The sequence below is a fragment of the Passer domesticus genome, chromosome 8 (genome assembly GCF_036417665.1).
Source record: "Passer domesticus isolate bPasDom1 chromosome 8, bPasDom1.hap1, whole genome shotgun sequence".
In the NCBI taxonomy this organism is placed as follows: domain Eukaryota; kingdom Metazoa; phylum Chordata; class Aves; order Passeriformes; family Passeridae; genus Passer; species Passer domesticus.
In genome coordinates, this window is record NC_087481.1 from 43,017,309 (window position 1) to 43,038,933 (window position 21,625).

The 21,625-nt window shown below is 37.8% G+C and overlaps 1 protein-coding gene across 8 annotated transcripts in view; it reads right to left on the reverse strand.

Moving 5' to 3' along the window:
• The window catches only part of EXOC6 (exocyst complex component 6), an 87,218-nt gene that overhangs the window by 58,558 nt on the left and 7,035 nt on the right, over window positions 1-21,625 (reverse strand). For all 8 annotated transcript variants that reach the window (XM_064430888.1, XM_064430887.1, XM_064430886.1 and 5 more), the window contains exons 2-5: window positions 8,048-8,219; window positions 6,711-6,758; window positions 6,508-6,598; window positions 5,561-5,606 (exon numbers count right to left, since the gene is read on the reverse strand). In XM_064430888.1, coding sequence (XP_064286958.1) covers window positions 5,561-5,606; window positions 6,508-6,598; window positions 6,711-6,758; window positions 8,048-8,219 — 357 coding nt within the window. The remainder of the gene's footprint in view (window positions 1-5,560; window positions 5,607-6,507; window positions 6,599-6,710; window positions 6,759-8,047; window positions 8,220-21,625) is intronic.

The window sequence follows — 21,625 nt, forward strand, 5'->3', positions numbered from 1 at the left end:
CTGTTAGTTCATCTGGAAGGCTTTTTGACTGCTGGCTCTAAGATCAGAATTAACATAATCCATTCTAAATCCATTCTAGAGTCTCTTACTAATTACACATATATGGAGCTCAGGACCTTGCCCTTTTAACATCTGCTCTGATAAAGCACTGAAGTCTTATTAATTTGAAGGTCATCTGCAGGTCAGGATTTAAATCAAAAAGTTTTGCATATCATTTCCCAGAGTGATGTATTTACATATTTAGATTTTAAAACTTTCCATAGATTTAGCTCAACATGAAGGTTTTGACAATATTATTAGTTCCCACCATGTATTATCAATCACATAAGGTGAAGACTGCCCATTTGAGTACAAATGAGTTAAAGAAGTATCTTCAAAGTTATTTTTTAATATAAATACAGCATTCTTGTGTCTGTTCTTCTGAGCTGATCTTATGACAATATGCTCCTCAGTGAAAAATACATAATTTTTTTCAAACTGAAGACACAAGTTTGAAACACCAATATGGGTCATATAATAAGACTGTGCAGAACTGATCCATTTCAACATCAGAACAAGAAAAATTGTACAACGGATCTTAATAAAATCTCCAAACGATAAAAATGGAACCTTTAATACCAGCAAGAACCAGGAAAGAAAAAACCAACTCACAACACAAAAGTAAACTAAAAGAACACCTCACAATAAAGAAACAACCACCTCCCTTCAACCCCCCAAAAATTAATATTAGTGTTTTGCATCATCTTGTTCTTTGCAAAATGCCCCAGGCACAGAACAGTCAGGTCTGTCTAGAATATAAAACATCAACATACAAAAGCCCCAAAGTTAAAAAAAAAATTACCATTATTTTAGTGTACATGAAGTATTCTTTTATGCTTTAAATAATAAAGAGAACTTTTACAATTTTTATCATCAGAGTGTTGTTTGGAGGCAATAAACAGAAATACCATAACTTACTAAAAAAGCCCCAGCAAATTAAACTACAGCAGCAGAGAAATTACACAAATCAGGAGCAAGATGAACTCAGACTGAATTTTACTGAGAATACTTTATCTGCACACAAGCTTATTAAGTAAAAAAACATGCACTTATATACCAAAATTTCCTGCTGAAAAAAAAGGAGACAAAATCCTCATTTTATTTTAATTAAGGAAACAAACCTAGTTTACAAAGAAAATTATTAATATTCTCCAATTTTAGGGCTTAAGTATTTCCTTAAAGGAAATACTGTATATTCTTGCTTACTACATTTCCACTGAGTAAATATCTAAACCTTTGCTACCAAATACATTTAAGGGAATTCCTTGGAATTTTTCAATAATGCTACAGAAAAATCATATTCAGAGAGATCCTGAAGGTTGAAATTGCAATTGAAATCCTTTTACCACAAGTATTTATTTTGTTTTTAAATCTAGTTGCCTCACCAACTTTAAACCTAAGTTTTAAACTTTCCCAGCATACAAATTTTGTCAGTTGCCCAAATGACCGTGAACTGAGACAGGGGCACTACTATCTCTGAAACTTCTGTAAAGTAAACCAAAGCCTCAGTATTTCTGAAAATCAGATTAAAGAGCTCCTGTGTGGAAAAAAAAACATGATATGTGGAATACCCTTTTTGTCAATAATGATGTGTTAGGAATTTTTTTTAGAAAGCGAAATTCTCAAACTAATAATGCTTGAGAATGGTGACTAAGAAAGCAGCTGACATTTCAGTATCAAATAACCTCATTATATATATTCTGATGGGGTTTTTTGCCAGATACATGGTACCTCTGGGAAGTGTTGATTTGCTGCTGGTAAAATCCAGTGCTTCATTCTGACACTCTTCCAAAACAATGCAGAAAAACAAAATCATAGTACCAAGATTTTATCTTTTCTGGTATCTTCCATACCAACATGGGTAGAACCAAATTATACAAATTATGAATTTTTCCTATTTGCATCCTTTAATATTAATGTTTATTTGGATGCTTGGAAGGTTTATGCAGAGAAAGGATGCATGACTGTCTCAGTGAGTTTTAGTAACCTAAATAACTAATCAACTCTGCCTTTCCCACAGTTTGGAAAAAAGCTTGTAACAGTGTCAAAAAACAAATCCAAGTCTTTCAGGGCAAAAAGCTCACTCTGAAACACGATACTCGTTCTTCAGTATAGTCTCACAGAAAATTTGAGAAGATTCAGCAACAACCTGAGCAGATGGATTTATTGATATATTTCCATTGTATGATGGGTTTGGGTTTTTTTGGTAATATTTACTGTGGAAAAAGACTTGCAAAATCACCAGTTCTAACTATTCCAAATTAGACCACAGCCCCTTGAAGCAGCTGGGGCCTGCCTTCCCAAGAAACATATCAAAATCCAAACACTAAGGCCATGGTAACAGAGCTGTATGAAATGTGTGATGACCTGATCTCTGACTTAAAATTCAAGCTCAAATTGTGTAAGTGCATAGCCCCCGCTAGGTGGTTGGGAGAGCAGCAAAGAAACCACTCTTCTCCTTTGTGCTTCCTCAGCTAAGACTTTAAACCCTCTGTAGCTCTTTCAAGCCAAATGTGTCTGTTTAGAGCAGATTCTGCAGTTACTTCCTCTCACTACTACAGTTCTTGTCAACTTGTGTTATCCATGGCTCAGGAGACAGATAAATAGGATACAGAGCCTTTCACCCCTAGGTCATCAGTTCAAACGTTACCCATGCTGGTAAAGGACCAAAAGTTGCTATCAATAGATGGTTTTTTGGACTTCTCTGTAAACATTCATTCACCTGCACAAACCAGTATGCATTCCAGATCCAAAATCTTGCATTATCTTAAAAGATGTCTGCCACGGAAAAAGGAAATGAAATTCCGATCTTTTTCCTGTAACAACTATCCCACAAACATATATAATATCCATACTTTTGTTTTCCCTTCCTTTAAACATTAGAATTGAGAGTTTTATTCATGGTGCAAGACTGTAAGACAATGGAATAATGAAAATATATTCTAAAAGGCCACAAGCAGAGAAAGTCAAGATATCTCTTTCTAAAAAAACCAGCAGTGAAAGCTTTGCTGCATTAACAAATCTCAATGAAGGTTTATGAGAAATTATCTTTGCCTAAAATAAACAGTCCTCATAGCTTTGTTATGTCTCAGATTGTGACTGCTATTCTGACTCTTCCACGAAAAAGCTTCACAGCAAAACTTAAGAAGATCAATTTTGAAATCCCTTTTATGTGCACACATCAGCTGTCAGGTCTTTGCACTGACACGATGATGTCCTTGCGGTTGCTCAATCTTTTAGTAGTGATAAAAGCCAGAATACATGCACTCTGCTGAGCCACAAGGAAATTACCAGTTGAATTACCTCAAGATCCAAGGAATAGCCACCTGTAGGCTGTATTATAGGGAATTGGAAAGTCACAAGCAAAATAGTAACTGTAGCATAGCTAATGAAAGAGTTATCCGAGCTGCAGCAGTAGCCTGCAGCACAGTCTAAGCCTTCTGCACTCCATGTGATTTCAAGGCATGGTACATCAAAGCTATGGCATCTCCCCTCTCCTTTAGATCTCTTTATGGTATGACAATAACATGTCCAAACCCCTCAATTCAGGAGTCCTTTGACTTTTAAGGCTTCCTGTCTGGCAACAACTTCCACAGGAAAATTATCAGATAGAAGTCTTTAAGACTTGAAGAGTGCGGATGGCTTCTCGGAAAGCACATCAACCATCCGTGGACTCTACTAAAAGCACTAGCAAACACAGAGTCAAAATGCTAAAAACCATCAACAATTTTATCTCACCTAAATGATCTTTACATGATGACATTAGGAACTACAACTTTCCCTGCAATTCTAAAACCAGGATGATGCTTGCCTGGCCTGATGGAGCAAGGGTAGGGCAGTCACTGAACCCAGTGTTTTCAGTATTTTCAGGACACTAATGTAGCATTGTCCACAACAGACCTTGCAGAGGGAAGTGGTGTGATTCAGACAGCACACTCTTCAGTCTAGTCTCTGACTACTCTGGAGTAGCAAAGGGACTGTTTACATCCTTCTGCAGAGCTGCTCCAAGCAGCTGCAACAACATGCTGCTACTACTACTATGTGCCAGCTACTCTAAGCACATGCTGAAGCAGTGTCCTGTTCAGAGGTAACACTGTATAGCAGTCAAGCTGATGAGATCTACCACATATAGATGGTTCACATACAGCAAGTTTTAATTGTAATAAGAGACACCATAGTGCCATAGCTGTAAGGTCATTCTTAAACCTTTTGTATTTCTGCAGAAGACCTCCTGGAGAGCAAACATGCATAGGTATCATATAACACATATATCACTGTCAAAGATGTATCAGATCTGCTGCAATGTCCTGATTGCAGATCTGATGTACACAGTTAATCTGAAGAATTTTGGACATGTCTACACGCAGGCTTCAGAGCTGATTGCTCACACTGTGACTGCTGTTGAGGGTTTTCAGATGTCCAACAGTATGGAGGTGTTGGCTACTCAGAAACCAAAATCCAGACAAACAGTCCAAAAGTAAATCTGTATTACATAGCAGCCCTGCAGACAACTGACTGTGCACAGCTAGTTCCAAATGGAAACAGTCCTGTCCAGACAGACTTGTCAGCAGGAGCTCCCTGCAGTGGTGCCAAGTGCACAAAGAGGCACCGCCACCAACCAGGAGCCCAGAAAGGGCAGTCACAGCATTGGCGTGACTGAGGCACTGTGAAAAGCAGGCAGGGATCACGGTGGCAGTGATGTTATGGAAATCATGAAGAACAAAACAGCAGCACTGGTATTGCTGGGGTGGTGTGTGAGGTGCAGGCAGCAGCCCCAGTGGGACAGGATGTGGCTAAAGCAGGGGGCAGGGGCAGCCAAGCTGCCATGAAGGGAGGGAGAACTGGGGATCCTGGGACTACAGCAGCAGTGAGTAGCTCCCTGAGAAAATGAAAAGTGGGGGCACAATAGGAAGGAACAGCTGATCATGCACCAGTTATAAACTATTATCCTAGAAATTAATTTTTAATTATAGTTTTAATTCTTTTAACAAGTCAATTTGTCAAAGAGGGAAAAACCCCAAACACATTATCTTCATTTCATTCCCATAGTCCCATTTACACAAAAAGCATAGAGAAACCAGATAGGTCTAAAGAAAGGTATAAGGAGTAAAATGTCTCTTCTTCTGATATTATACATTTAATCTAAATATATAATTATATATCAGATACTAATGTATTCTAAAAGACGTTCAGTCCCTAAGGGTCTTATTTTTCTTACTTCTTAAACTGTTTTAAGTAATAAAAACCAGTAAACTTTATTTCATATTTTATAATCATAATTTCACTACATGTCATACTCATTTAAGTAAGCATTATGTCTCATGGCAATCGCTAAGGTCCTAGAAGTTCTTTAATACAACATTTTCAAATATTCTTAAAGTACAAACAAGTGTTAGGAAACAAAGACTAACATATACAAGCTACAGACTCAGAACACTTACTTGTCTGCATAACTGTTTGCTATTTGGTCGATGTACTTACAAATATTACATTTTTTTCTCATAGAAATAAGTTTACTCACCTTTTTACACTCATCTGTTCTTTCAGTTTGCTGTACATTTCCAGCACTGCATAAAAGCAAGCAGATAAACTTGTGAGTTTTATTGTGGCATTAGTTAATAAAAGAGGAAAATATGTACTGTAAAGGACAAAATTAGAAATAGAAAAGGATGTGCTATATTTACCTTATTTAAATCCTACTGTAGCATAAATGTGATAAACCTAGCAAAAAATATTCTAGAATGCAGCTAAAAGAGAAAACAATAACTGAACTCTTAACAGCTTTTAAATGAAAAAGAATTAAGATTAACAAAACAGTCAACACTATACATACCAAGCATATTCATTCACTTACTACATGCCACAACCTGATCTGCATTACCAGTCCATGGCCCATCTCCATAAAAAGGCAACAGTACCACCTACTGTACTCAGAACATGTCAACAAGAAGACTGCACAAAGAAAAATTCTCAAATCTGCTTTACACCAATATGACAAACAGGATAAAACCCTTATGGAGCAATCCTACAATATTACCTTCCTGAAACAACATTTAGAGCCCTTTTGTTTATTTCAAAACACCTGTAGTGACACAGAGCTAAAAATACAATGTTGAAAGAGCATCATTAGTATTTTCCCCAGTATTCAAACACTAAAACCCACCCTCTCAAGCAACAAATTAATTGTTTACCACATTAAAAATATTAGTTCATTCAAAGCTGTACATGGCTACATGGTTTGCACCATTTAAATGTCTCATTGTCTTCTGACATTGTCGCAATTGCTCTGTGTCAAATATTGCAAAAGACATGGAACCTTCATGCTGACATCTTTTAAAAACCTGTTAATTTTTTCATTAAACTGTACATTACAGGACCAGAACTTGGAAAAAATAGAAGACTCTTCCTTTTGGCTATTGTGACTTACTTTATTTAATTTGCCATCACATTTCACTGTAGGTCACTCACCTGGAAGACACAACTGTAGTTTTTCCACAACTGTTGTAATATTCCGCTGTTGAACTCTACATCGGATGATTTCCTCTGTTTGGGCTATCACCTTAAAGGGTTTTTTTAAAAAAAAGGAAAGAAAACCACACTTAAATTATGCAAATAAATTTATTTTGATACAAATATTTGTAATGTTCATATAGGAAGCATCATTTTCTCACCTCTTTCCCAGCATCCTGAAGCCTTCGGTTGGTATCAGTAACTTGGACCTTAAAAATAATTTCACCTTTGTTAGACAAATATGCATATATTGCCCTGATGTGACTGCTCACCCTTGTAATCAGATCATGCTTCCTGAGAAACTTAGAACAAAGAAATGCAAATTCAAATTAACTCTACAGCTTGAACTTGAACTTTTGATCGCAAAGGGCTTTTGTTAAATTCAATTACTTATGACAGTTCTTTCTAACAGATTCTGTGGCAAACTTCTCAAATTTACTTGGGATTTTTGAACTTTCCTTGTTTCTGTAGGTCTGTCAAACAATTCAAATCATTGACCCAATTGACCACTGGTCCCTTTTTGATAACCTCAATGAGCTCTATGGGCCATTCATTGTCTGTAAGAAATGGTGATTGCATTTTATGGTAATTAAACATTCATACTTTGCTGAATGCAAACACTGGGTGGCTGATTAACATCAAACGTGGAAATCTCCAAACCACAGCAACATTTTAATGCTGCAGGTGCAGGCAAAGCTCAACCTCAGATTTTCCCACATAGTAAGTGACTCATTAGGTCATCATAATAAGGAAGCACATTCTAGTTTATTAAAAATCTCATTAATTTCTGAACAAAGATGCTCAATGACCTCATTGATGCTGTATTTGGTCTCTTGTTATCTGAATATCCTTTATATAATGGTCTTCTAATCATAACCTCTGATGAACTATGCTCATTCTGTCTGGTGTGCATATTTTGCTCTCAAAAGTGTAAGGAGAGCTAAAAGGGACGGATCTCATAATTCACTATTCTGCATTCTGACCTGTGAGGAAATCTTGGTTCTCATATCTCATGAAAACTGCTAACATTAACTACTCTCCTGCTCATTACAATGTAAATAACAGGGGTTTTTTCCACACATAATTGTGGTATTTTTAGTTTTCTAATAAGGACTTTCAATTCTTCTAAGGTCTTACATATAAAAACATGACTAGGAAAAGACCTATTTAAGAAATATTGTGTTTAGTATTTGCTGTCCCTCACCTTCTGAGAAAGCCTTTAAAAAAAGGCAAAATAATTTGGTAGCATTTTCTGAAAACACACATTAAAAAAAATCAAAATGAGATCTAATAAAATATTCAACTTTGTAAATATAAATTACTGTATCAAGCAACATGGCTCTAATCACAAATCCTGTTCAATTCACTTGTAAAAAATTGCTGCAAACATCAGAGTGCATGTGATAAACACTAAATTAATATTCAGTAGAAGAGTCCAGTTATTTCTTTTAGATTCAAAGACAGTGATATATGAAACTCTGAAAAACTTGTTCCTTACCTTCAGTTTTTCTGCATCAGCCCTAACTTTAAGAAGTTCTGTAATAGCATCCACAAAGCCCTGATGGTGAAAATTGCACATCTTTTCTATCTCCCTGTCATGGTTACGTATGCAGGCATCAAGTTTTTCCATAAACTTCTGATGTGCATTTGGTTGGTCATCATATACAGACCTATTAAATACAAATAAGAAAAAAAAAGTTTACTTTTATCCCCAGATGAAAATAGCATGTATGCAACCATCTTTATTGAAACCTATCTCTCTTAACAAGAAAATAAAAGCAAACAAACTTGATGTTAGTGGCATCCTTTGGTGGATCCACTCCATCAAAATCAGTATTAAAGAGAAGATGGCACAAAACTGAGAACTGATGGCGCAAAACCCAGCCCTTATGGCATTAATCCAGGTGCTTAACCAGTTACATCATGGTTGACCTGAGCCTCACTGGTCTGTTATTTATGCCCTAATGCTCAAATATGGGTACAAAAGAATCAGTTTCTCCAACCATCTCAAATAGCATGGATCACTTTTCCATCAAATTCCACTCTTTGCTAAATATAAAGAAGTGCAAACATACAAATTTGCTTTCCTGGTATTCCTAACAGCAGAGTTATCCAAGTAAACCAGGCTCGGATGCCTCCAGCCGGAATGACCGGACCCTGGCAAAGGAACCCCCAAGGCTCCGTCCCTGCCCGCCCGTGCCCACCAGCTCCCAAGGCAAAACCATGACATGCACACACCTAAGGCTGCCCCCTCCACAGCACCTGTCAGGAAGGGCTAGAATCAGGTCTTCTGGATTACTTTACTAATTCTCAATAGTTCACTTAGAAAACTCCAGCAGGAAACATGACTTGGGAGAAATTACTGCAGCATCAGAAACAGAAATCTGCATGGAAAAATGCTTGAGCATGAGAGAGAGCAAAGGAGGCAGAGGGCAATTTAAAGCTTTAGACTTTGGCAGAGTAAGCAAGAGAAGAGGTTTTACATAGAACTGTACCAAAATCAAAGGTATGGAGTCTCCCAACAAAGGCAAGGTACAGACAGTTCCAAAAACTGATTAATAATTTGATACAGCAACAACAGAAAAGACTGGTAGTTTTGAAGTAGCTTCTCACATAGAATGAGAGCAGCAATATGAGGATGATCTAGTCATACATATAGAAACACACCTGTACTGCAAACTCCAAGTGTTAAAAAAAAAATCTTTCAATTGCTTTTTTAGCCTCTAATTTCCTTTAACATTTATTAAGTTTTCTCAAGATATCTACAAGGAGAAATTGATTAAGAAAAAAAAATTAAAAATATTAACATGAGGAAAAGAAAAGGCTGAAATTCCAAATGTTTCAGTGTTAGCTGCAGAAGCACAGTTTTAAGTTTAAGACCCAGGTAACCACGAGTCAAAGCCTCTAAAACCCTTAAGTAGTAAGAAACTACTTCCCTCCTAACCTTCTTGGAGAAGAGTGGTTTTCCATATTCTTCAAGATTCTCTTTTCTACCCAGATGTCTGGACTTTGCTGAGATCTGAGCTCATCATCAGCACAACAAACCTATAGCTGAGTGTCTGACAGGAACACGACCTTTCAATGAAGATAAGGATGCAGAAGAGATTGAAAAGACTCTTGTCTTTTTTTTGACTCTTGTCATATTACTCTTGTAATATGATTCTTTATACTTTTGGAGTTCCTTTTGACCTTGTACAATATATTCAGAGAAGCAACTGAACTTAAGTGACAGAAGAAAGGCAATATGCTGTCCTACATGTTGCAGGAAGAAAGTCAACTCCTTATATTCTGCTTGTTACAGATACTTTTTCAGGGGAAAAATCTATTGAATAAAATTTTCCAAGAATACCCCCTTTTGCTTATGATAGGAAAATAAGGCTATGGTACTGAAAGCAGGTTCTTTCCTCCAAAGTGCATGAGAGGAAAAATAAGATTGCTCACCCATAAAGTTTACCCCTCACTGTTTCTCCCACCACAGTTTGAAATGACAGCTGGAAGGAGCAAATGTGTGCCCATAAGTGTCTCCTCCTGAGGCTCCCTCCAGGCTGCCCAGGATGACTGAGCTTTAAGAGGCTGGGGTGGATGGCCCTAAGTGACCTGCATCACCAGGGGAAATACCCACATGCAGAATCCAGAACCCGGGGTTCTGGGCAGGCTGCCCTGGTTCAGGGCAGGCTGGGAGAAGCAGCATCCTGGCCCAGGAGGAAAGAAAGGTGCAGGACACAGTGGGCACTGAGTGAGGCCTCATTAGGCAGCCTGATGTTCTGCATGAGAATACACAGGGACAGGCACAGATAGTACTGTCACCTGTACAGAAATGGGGAAAGGAAAAGGTTCAGTGACTGATGTGGTAGCATTCCAAAATAAACATTACAGCTATGTGAGTGCTCCTCCATTAAGAAAAGGATCAGAGATGCTGGAAGCTACGGGGTGGACACAGAGGGGAATCCAACTGTCTTCAGAGTTCTTGGAGAAGAAAAAAAGATTAGGAGGACCAGATGCATCAAAGTGCCTTCACAGATATGGCAAGCATGAGCCTCCTCAAACTGGGTTGGACTCACTACCTATACTGCACAGTATCCTAAAGAAAAACAGCAAAACTAAAAAAAAAAAAAAAAAAAAAAAAAAACACCTTCACAGAAAAAGTTCAATTTATTACTGCTTGTTTAGCCTTTTAAAGGTAAAAGAAACCTCCAAATTTAGGTCTCCCTCCAGTGTTCTCAAAGAGAAATGAGAAAGGAGCATCATTATCACAAAGACAGGGGACATCCATCTATCTATCTACCTATCTTCTTCTATCTTCCATCTATCACCATGTGCCCAAACTGTAAATTGTGTCATGTAAGCATAAACGAAAACAACAGTAAAACTCAGAAAAGAAAATATAACTAAAATGAGAATGAGACTACAAAAAGATGGCACAAGAGGAACACCGTACTTGAGTTTGTACCACCAAACTTTCTTTGATGGTAGCAACGCACTGTGGTTTTGGACTTAGTTATTGCCTAATGATTTGGGAGTATCCAATTGCTGCCTTGATAACTTTTTATCCATTTCATATGTGTCCCAAGACTTTCAGACATATTCTTACAATACTGACAGAAGGAAATCCTTTGCAATCAGAAGATTTCTCTTTAAAATGGTATCAACAATTCCAGAAAACACAGAAGTCAGAAGTTCTGGAAGTACATACAATGTAGTATAGGCAATACAGTTTCCACTGTTATAAAAATATGTATTGATTATGTTTTCCTCAATATTAAGGCTGCTTATGCTTAAATTTAATTATAATAAAGTACTGGTTTTTAATGTTATGGGTTTTATCACAATATTTAATTGAAAATAATACACAGAAGAAATGTTCAAAATAAGGGGGAAGAAAGCAATGCTGTGTAGCTCCCAATACCTTAATCACAAGATTACCCTACCATCTTAAAATAGCAGTTACTGTTTTGTCTTGTACATTGCACCCTTTTCTGTAAGGATACTAATAAAATCGTGACCTGTGATTTAAACCAGTATTTTGACAGACCTCCTAAAATGCACTAGTGTATAAATTCCATGTTAATTATGTATGTAAACAGCTCCATCTTGTGGGAACAACAAATCAACGCTCGTCAGCACATGAGTGAAAAAACCCCTGAGACAGAACTGCTTGCCATTATAGAAATAAATCATCAGTGTCTTTTAAAAAAATTCACACTTCATACCCCAACTTTCTCATCTAGGTGAGAAGAAGATGAATAAACAGGTTCATTGACTCCCTTAGGACACTGTCCTCTGAGGACATTTCACACATGCAGTTCCAGGGGCTTCAGAACAATGTCTGGCTTAAAACACCACCCTTTTTGAAAATGTAAGTGCACACTGGAGAGCCAGGCCATCTTTGGCCATGGATAGAAATTAGGCTTTTTCTCAAATCTGCAAACACAACTGAGACAATACACACCTGATTTACCTGTTAGGGAACATCACACATCATAGTTTACTTCTGATGCTGAAGCTCATTTTCCATACATACACTTATTTCAAAGACTACCTACAGCTATGTAAATAAATTAATTGCTACCTCTTAATAATTATCTTAAAGCGTACATTTCAACAGACACTGCAAAAGATGCTGATAACAATTCTCCACTTTTGAGAGCTAAATTATCAGGCAGACAAATCACCAATACTGCAGTATCTCGGAGAGACATGAAATCCTAAAAGCATCTTAGAGACAATTCTTTAACATTACAAGACAAAAGTAACTGAATTTCCAACACACACAGAGCTCCATTGGAAAGCAAGTGAGGAAGGAGTAACCCTTCCAGCTCCATTTCCTCAGGAGATGACAAATACCCTCAAAATCTCTCTCTCGCTGTAAACTGCCTCACATGCAGCAGCAGGAAGTGTCATAAAAAGGGGCAAATGTGCCTAGGATACCAAAGGAATTTTTATGTATGTAATACACAGTTCTTTCAGTTTTTGTTTGCATTTCTACACCTCTGAATGAAGAGTCCCAAGGATCCTCTTCAGCTTTATGGGCCCCTGAAGTGGATGCTGATGGTCTGAAATACAGCACAAATGTGAACTGTGTCAAACTGAAAGACGTTACCAGTTTTTATTAAAACTGCTTTCAACCTCTGATCTGCACAACTATAGACTACTAGTGGTTGATTCATACCACGAAACTTTGACAGGAAAGTTTTTTTCTTGGTATGAGTCTTCAGACTGGATTTTAAAAAAGGAGGAAATCACTAATGTTGGAGACAGAACTTTATATTTGTTTTTGGTATCCAAAAACCCCAAACCAACACAACGTTATCAATTTTCAATCTGGAATGAGAAAGCTTTCACTTGAGTGGCTACTTAGCCACCAGTACAGCAATCAGGTACTGATTTCTCTCCTAACGGACACGGCAAGGAGGGAACCCATGAAGGGCAGAAGCAGAGCTGAGCAACTTTCTTGGTAATGTGTAGCAGATATCTATCTATATTCCCAGAACTTGTCTATAAACAGAGACTTTTGTTTTTTGACTCATTCCAACAATTGGATGAGTCATATTAATGCCAGTCTAGGTAAAAAGAAGATAGTGTACAAAGTGCTTGAAAAAGGCAAAAAAATAAACTAGGAGGAGTCCGAGAGTGACCTAAAGGAGGAAAGTGTCTGAGTTCACTGGATACATTTTATTGCAATGGGGATATTTTTACCTTGATCTTTCTCACCACGTAGGCTGAAGGGAGAATGACAAGCATAAACAGATTTGAATTCGGGTCTCAAGAAATGATGAAGGAAGATTTGCAGATATGCAACCATTCTCCAATTGAAAACAACAAAATAAGTTTACTTTATACTGTGAAAAATTTCCCTAAAACTTTTACTTTCAAAACTGAAACACAATATGAAAAATGTGTATTTAATAGGTCTTATTGACGACTTTTTGTGTTTACATGCAAAAATATACAGAAGCAGCAGAGGGCACCATCCTATGCACAAAAATACCAACGGTTAAGTAATCAAAAAATCTCCAGAGAACTAAAACTTAACATGCCAAGAATTCCACACAACCCTTCAAAAAAAATTAATTTTCAAAATAAATTATCCTGAAATCATCCATTTATTCCATAATGACAACTCTATACATTATCACTCTATGTGAGCATCTTAAATGTCTTCACAAACGGTTACAGGCTCACTTCAAAAATATATTTCTGCTATAATTTCACACAAATATTTCTGTGCATGCAATCAGGATATATGTCCTTAAATGCCTGAGAGTAGGTGGGAGTAAAAGAGGATGAGAATTTCACCAAGGAGGAGGAAAATAAAAAGTTAGAAGGAAAAAATAAAAATCATATAAGTCCAAGAAAATTAATTTAATACATTGGCTGGACTGCTGGAAGGGCAGGCAATGGATGTGCATATAGACTATGAACTATAAGGAGAGGAGCCCAAAATAACTTTTGGAAAGTTCAGCAAATACGCCAAATTTTCTTTCCCCTCTTCATCTCCAGTCTAGCTCCACATCTATGGCCTCTAGACCAGAAAATTACAATAACCAGACCTAAGTACAACTTCTACTGTAGCCTTCTTGTTTTAGCATAGAAAAATAGATTTCAAGAATAATCAGAATTGCAACTAAAGTAATTTTGTCTCATATCTATAGCAATAGCTGTAACTTTTGAAAGGGGAAAACTGCTCAGGAACTCAGGCTTCAGGCAAAAAAAATAATTAACTTGAACAGTTTATTTTATTAAAAATAAAATCTCAATACTTTCATTAAAAATAGTAATTCAGAAGATAACATGAATTCCTGGTTGGTGATAACTCTCACTTAAAAATCATTACTAGAACAGTCTATTAAATAAAGAAAAAAGTAATATTTAACAAATCCTATTGGAGTTTTTTTTAAATAGTAGTTCTTAAAGGTTTTGGGATTGTTTTGTGTGTTCTTTTAAATAGGCAATGATTCAACTTTTAATTGCAATCTATATTCAGGAAAGACAAATCTGAGCTTATGGAGCATTACTGTAAACTCTTTGAGAGAACAATTCTTCTAGTAATCATTTATGAGAGGTTCTAGCAGCAGCAGAGACTTTTAAAACAGATCACGTATTTTAAAATACCCAAAAAAACATGTCAGAAAAAAACCTAACCCAGTAATCTTTTTACAGGACAAAGAAACTCTTTATTAATGGCTTGCCACCTCTCACCATTTTCACACCTCCCCCAAACCATCGTGTTCTGTCCCATTTCTAGGATGAACTGTAGGTTTCCCCACCCCTGCCTATATTGCCACAAAGTCTTTCATTTCCTGATTGCACAAGACGCATGAAGCAATTAAAAACTGCATGTACACATTCTTTTCAGGATACTGATAACCACTCAGTAAGTGCCTATCAGTTACAGCTCCACGAATGCTGTGACAATGACAGGAATTACACCTATCTGTACAACAGCTGCATGAGCTTGACATGGAATGTAAGTCTGACCATGCAACTTCTGACCTTCAACAGAAGCAAGAGAAAACGATTCATTCGTAGAGCTTCAAATTAAGCATCATGGGGGGAAAAAATTACTAATTACTTTGATCAATTAAATGAAAAAAAAAAATCCCCCACAAAAAAAAACATCCCCTCAAACATGCACTTTTTATTCCATTTTTCAAAGTAATACTTTCAACAAAACACAAATATACCAACTCTGAAATGAAGAAACTGTGCTTATGGATAATCACGTTTTTAGAATTCGTCTCTTGCTACCAATGCCAATTTTGTCCTGATGCTAGAGATGCTCCCAACTATTTCCCATACACACATTGCAAGAAGTAACCTCCTAGATGTTCCCCCTGTTTTCCCTTTCATTGAATGAAAATCCCAAAATGAAACAACACCAAGCTATACTAAATAAAATTCAAAACCAAAGTAACATTTATAATTAAAATATGCATGATGAGTTCAGTGGGATCAGTGCAAGCAGAGAACAGTGACATTGCAAATTAAGATTCTGCCCTTAAAAGAGGCCTATCACACTGTGACTATAACCACGGCATCCCTAACCATGATACTGTATCACACACTCCATTTGAGCTGCAATTTCACAGGAAACACTGCAGAAACTTCCTTTGTCCTACAATATACAAAGATATTTTCTGTTTACACAAGCTGCAAACTTTGTAGGGATTTTTCCATGGACTAATTTCATATAGGTGGCTGCATACACCCTAAAAAGCTTTATAAAATAATGTCCAGGTGTTTCCTGTAATTCAATTGCAGTTATGGTAATAAGCACATTTCTTAAAACCTAAGCAGCCTTTCAGTGCCAGATGCTACCTATGTTCCAGTTCTACCATTCTTACTCATAATTACATCTCACCACTCTATTTAAAAGCTCACATTACATGCCAGAACAACACAGAACTCATCTATGGCCTATTCAGAGAAAAGATTTTATTAATCTTAGTTCAGCTGTTATGCTTTGCTTGCCTGGTTTTCCTGGATGTGCAATTTCTGTCAATTGTTCTCACTAATAGTATCCTGTTTCTATGAGCAGGAAAGGGCCGAGTACAGTTTGTTAGTTAGCATTACTTCCTATAAGCAGGGTCCTTAGTCTGTAGTAGCAGCACTAGAGCACTCATTGTTCATGCTGGATAAGCAGTGGATCACGCTGCTGGCTGTTAATGGACATCCTCTGCAGAGAAGCACCGCTGATAATCAGTACACCCAGATTTGCAATAGACTTCCTCCTTCCTGTTTTTACACTGCTGACCAAGGAGATGCCTCTTCCTGCTGAGCCTTTGTGCGACTTACTGATGTATGAAGTAAGAAACTGAAAAACAAGTGCTGTGCTACCACTTTTTTTTCCTAATTTTGTGTTGTAATAGTAGATTAAAAGGCGGCAAAGGAAACGGCAGCTTCGCTCGCTTTGGTACTGGCTATCACCACGGAATGAAGTGCCAAGTTTGGCCATCTGTTTCTTATACCTAAATGGATACAAGTGGATGGAGTTGGAACCTATGTTATTTCATAGAATATAAAGTAGGAAAGTGAAGTCTATATAGCAATATTTTTATCTTCCTTTAATATTTCCAGAGACAGTTTGTTACATAAATTGTTATATTTTAGGAGCAATGGATTAATCTGTAAACCAAATTGTGAGCTTCTAAGTTCTTTTAAAAAATTTGATGAGATTTCTATTACATATGTACAAGAAATAATTAGGCCTCTATTACAACCTCTAGCTAATCTGTCAACTTTATCAAGAGCACTTAAGACATAATCTTTGAGATAAATACCAATTTTTTTGGAAGAAAATAAATTTCACATTTCAACAATCTCATATGTCTGTTCCCAGGACATACTAAATAGAACAGAATATTTAATGTCAGAAATGTGTAGGTTACTTATTTCCATAGGCTTTGAATATCAGCACTACACAGATGTAAATACATTATTTCAGAAATTTAAGAAGTTTCAGATAAAATAAAATATCCAGTAATTAAGACATTTCAAAACCAACTGGATTAAGAATGATTCTATTCAATACAGATCAAACCAGACAATCTTTTCTTGCATCACACTCCTCTGCAAACACACAACCAAAGCATGTATTTTACAATGATTTTATATTATTCATTTTTGTTAACTCTATGAGCTCACATAGCCCATACATAAAAAATCATCATGTATTTAATTCATGTAAAACAACAGCCTGTGCTGTATATTCTTTGCATATCTCCCAGGACTGCTGAAGAAAGTAAAACATGACTTCTAAAAAAAGTCTGTTTTCAATTCAGAAGCTGAACTGAAACCCAGTGCTTCTCTCAGTTAGGAAGCCATTAAGAGTGTCGATGCAACTGACTAACTCCAGTTCTCTACCTGCTTGATGAACAAACTAAGAAAATCTGTTCATTTCTTTGCAGCTTCCTAAGTTTATGAAACATACCAGAACAAATATACTGTATAAAACAGTATCTGCTATGTTACATTTATATTGAAATTAACTGAAAACAAAACTTGTAAGAAAACATTGCTTCTATGAACAAAACGGGGTAGAAATCCTTCAAAGCCACTCTATGCCTAAGGAAGTGTGCAAACTGTGAAAGTCCCAAAACTCGATAGGTTAAACATTTCCTTTTGAAGCTGAAATGTCTCAAAAGTATCCCCCAGGTACACATATGACAGTATATGCTTTATTAATTTTGTATTACTCTGATTCCCGGGAGGATTGCAAGTTACACTCACTGCAATTTTGCAAGCAAATTACTTTCCCTGAGACACAGTGAAAATCCCACTCACAGTATTAGAACTTAACACTTTTCTCGTGCTATATTAAAAAAAAAATCCCCAGCGTCTTTTAGGTCTTCTCTGTCCAATCCCACAGCTTTCCATCAAGGCTGATGCACTCTAAAATCTGTTTCCTTCCTTCTTAATACCTCTGTCAGTGATTAAGTTCCCTACTAGTTTGCTATTACTGGCAAAGGTTGAGGGACGGGAAGGGCTTCAGCCAGGCTCCAGGAGAGATCATTAACTCCTTCCTGCACAGGAAGGACCCAGTTTTTCAGGAGTACAGATAGTTCTGTACTAGACATGTACAAGATGAGGAAGGGAAGCATTGTTGAAAATACTTCATCAAGCTGAGCCTCAAATTGAACTGTTATTGTTATACCAAGCTCTGTGGTGACAGGGATTAGGTTTGGGCATTCCAAACATCACCAGAAAATAGCCAGGAAGACCAGCCACAGCAAGCCCTTCAGAAAGATAAAATCTCATGTGATTACCTGATGCTGATGCAAAGCTATGACTGTATTTTTGAATTACACAAAGAGAGCTGGAGCACAGGCTATGGTGTTGGCTTTCCCAAAAAATCCACAAGGAAGTAAGCACCCGTGTGACTGGCATTTGAGAAAGATGTAAAATTATGTACATGGCAGGTCCAAAATCTGGGTCACCAGTCACTGAATAGACAGCTTGACAAACAAGTCAATGAAGAGATGACAGGAATAAGAACTGGCTTTTTTGAATTTAACTGATGTAAGAGTGCACAAGCATAAGCTGTTCATATGAAGAGAAAGCTGAATTTAAATGACACAAACTGTGTGAAACACCTATTAAGTATCATCACTATTCTGATGATAATGTATCAGATGCTTCCCCTATTTTAAAAGCTTTAATGTATTTTGAAATTTGTTTCCTAAACACCGGGAGAATTTCAAGCTCTTTGGCAATGCCTGTGAAATTGGAGAGAACTGTTTCAGAACAATTCACACAGGTTACTAGCTAGGTTAAAGCTTCACTTGGCAGTTGCCCATTTGGAAAACACTGCAAGAACTGAGTCAGAAGCTGCTGTGTGAACAGTTAAAAGATCAAGATAACCTGATTTGCAGACACATATTTCATGACAAACTTAATCATCATCATAATTTAATCAGCATTGAACCTAAAGATTTTTTTCAAAACAAAAAGAAAATGCAGTGCAGATATGATCACCTGCGAACAGTTTCAGGCTTTATAAAATCTTTAAAAGTAATTTGTTGAAACTTGCAGCAATGCAAGTGATTCCCTGTAAAACACTTTTGCTACCAATGGCAAATCTGACCAGGCTACAGAAAAGTCAGAACTGCAGTTCTGCTGCTGTATGCTAGATTACTCAGTCTATAGCACACTCTTCGTATGCCCTTTTGACTCTACATAATGGACTAGCAATAAAAAAAAATTGCTCCTTCATAGCAATATACATCACATAGTTGCTTCATGTGACTGTTGTCTTTCAACTTAAGTACTTGTAATACCATCAAATACCACCAAGTAATAAAATCTGCAACTGACACTACAAGCAATCTTCTATTTTTTTAGGATACACTGGTTCACAGCAAGCAGGTCGTTCTCCTTACTTCATAACAATCCAGTTACAAAACAGAAATTAGCTATTACAATAAAGATAAACTGATACAAAAATATATGTGCTGGTTTAGGCTGGGGTAGAGTTATTTTTCTTCACAGTGGCTGGTATGGGGCTGTGTTTTGGATTTGTGCTGCACACAGGGCTGATAATACAGACATGTTGTTGTCATTGCTGAGCAGGGCTCACACAGAGCCAAGGCCTTTTCGTGCTGCCACGCTGGTGAGGAGGCTGGGGGGAGACACAGCCAGGACAGGTGACCCCAGCTGACCAAAGGGCTGTTCCAGACCAGATGGCATCCTGCTCAGTACATAAAGTGGGGGAACAAGGAGGAAGGGAGGAGACATTTAGAGTGATGACATTTTGTCACAACAACCCCCTGCAGCACTACAGACTGGGAACAGAGTGGCTGGACAGTGCCCAGGCAGAAAGGGACCCGCGGATACTGGTGACAGCCGAGTGAACACGAGCCAGCAGTGTGCCCCGGAGGCCAAGGACATCCTGGCCTGTATCAGGAACAGTGTGGCCAGCAGGAGCAGGGAGGTCATCCTGCCCCTGTACTTGGCACTGGTGAGGCCACACATTGAGTGCTGTGTACAGCTCTGGCCCCTCAGTTTGGGAAGGACATTGAGACACTTGAGTGCATCCAGAGGAGAGCAATGAGGCTGGAGAGGGGCTGGGAACACAAACCCTGAGGGAGCTGGGGGTGTTTAGCCTTGAGAAAAGGAGGCTTGAGGGAGACCTTATCACTCTCTACAACTCCCTAAAAAGTGGTTGTAGTCAGGTGGGGGTTGGTTTCTTTCTCCAGGCAGCAGCTGACAGAATGAGAGGACACAGTCTTAAGCTGCACCAGGGGAAGTTTAGGCTAGAGATCAGGAAAAATTCTACACTGAAAGGGAGACTGGTCACCGGAATTGTCTGTCCAGAGAGATGTGGGAGTCACTGTCCCTGGATGTGTTTAAAACAGAGATTGGATGTGGCACTTAGTGCCATGGTTTAGTAAATGAGGAGGCGTTAGATCATATGACTCAATGATCTCAAAGGTCTTTTCCAACCTAGTGCAGTCTGTGATTCCGTGATCCAGAGTAACCACTACTTGCAACGGGGTCCTGCTGTCATGGACATGACTGAACATCTGTCCCCCCATGGGATGCAGTGAATTCAGTCCTTACTTTGCTTATGTGTGCAGCCTTTGCTTCCCTCAGTAAACTGTTTTTACCCCAACCCACAAGTTTTCCAGCTTCTCTGCTTCTGATTCTCTCCTCCATGCTGCAGGTGGGGGAGTGAGTGAGCAGCTAGGTGGGCTTGGCTGCTAGCTGGGGTTAAACCACAACAGTACACATGAAAGTACAGTCCTGATCCAAAAGAGACCACAGCTATCACACAAGGAATTTCTAGTTCTTTGGGACTACTTTGTAACTTCTGTCTGAAAGGGAACCAGGAATGAAACACATTAACTTGAAAACTGAGAAGGGCTTGAAGACAGACCATGAATAAAGACAGGGTCTACCGATTTTCAAACCAATAGCTTACAATTCTGTAAAAGATTATCATACTATTTGAAATCAAAATATATGATCAAACCATTAAAATTCTCATCTAAAGCACTGGCTGATGATTTCAGAGTACTCTTATGTCTGCTCTATATTTAAAACAAGACTAAGCTATAGACAAAAATGCGAATTGCTGGGTCATGCTCCAAAACCAAAATAATGAAAACAGAGAAAAATTACTTTAGACAATCCTTCCAGACAAGTAAGACCACAGGAGAAAAATTAAGGCAACCACAGTTTGTTATTGGATAACCGCATCAGAAATCCCAAGAGACCATAGGCAAAAAAAGTATTTCCCTGCCTCCAATAGTGCTAATGCTGTAAAATCTTCCCACATTTTCAGATTTCATTCATACTGCCTACTTACTGCTTACTAACTGTTGTGCTGAAGACACAGAATCACATACCTAAACCATGCCTGCTGGTAACTGTAATGTACACTTTCAGTAAAACTGAAGTTACATAACATTTAGGCACTTTGCTCATTTTGCTCTGGACAGGCCCCCTCAAGGAACACAAGAATATCTCCAAAATACAAATTACAGACCCCAGTCCGAGCAAAGCACCTGCAGTTGCAAAGTGTACCCCAACAGAGTAAAAAAGCAGCAGAATTAGACTCCCACTCCGTATCTCTAAC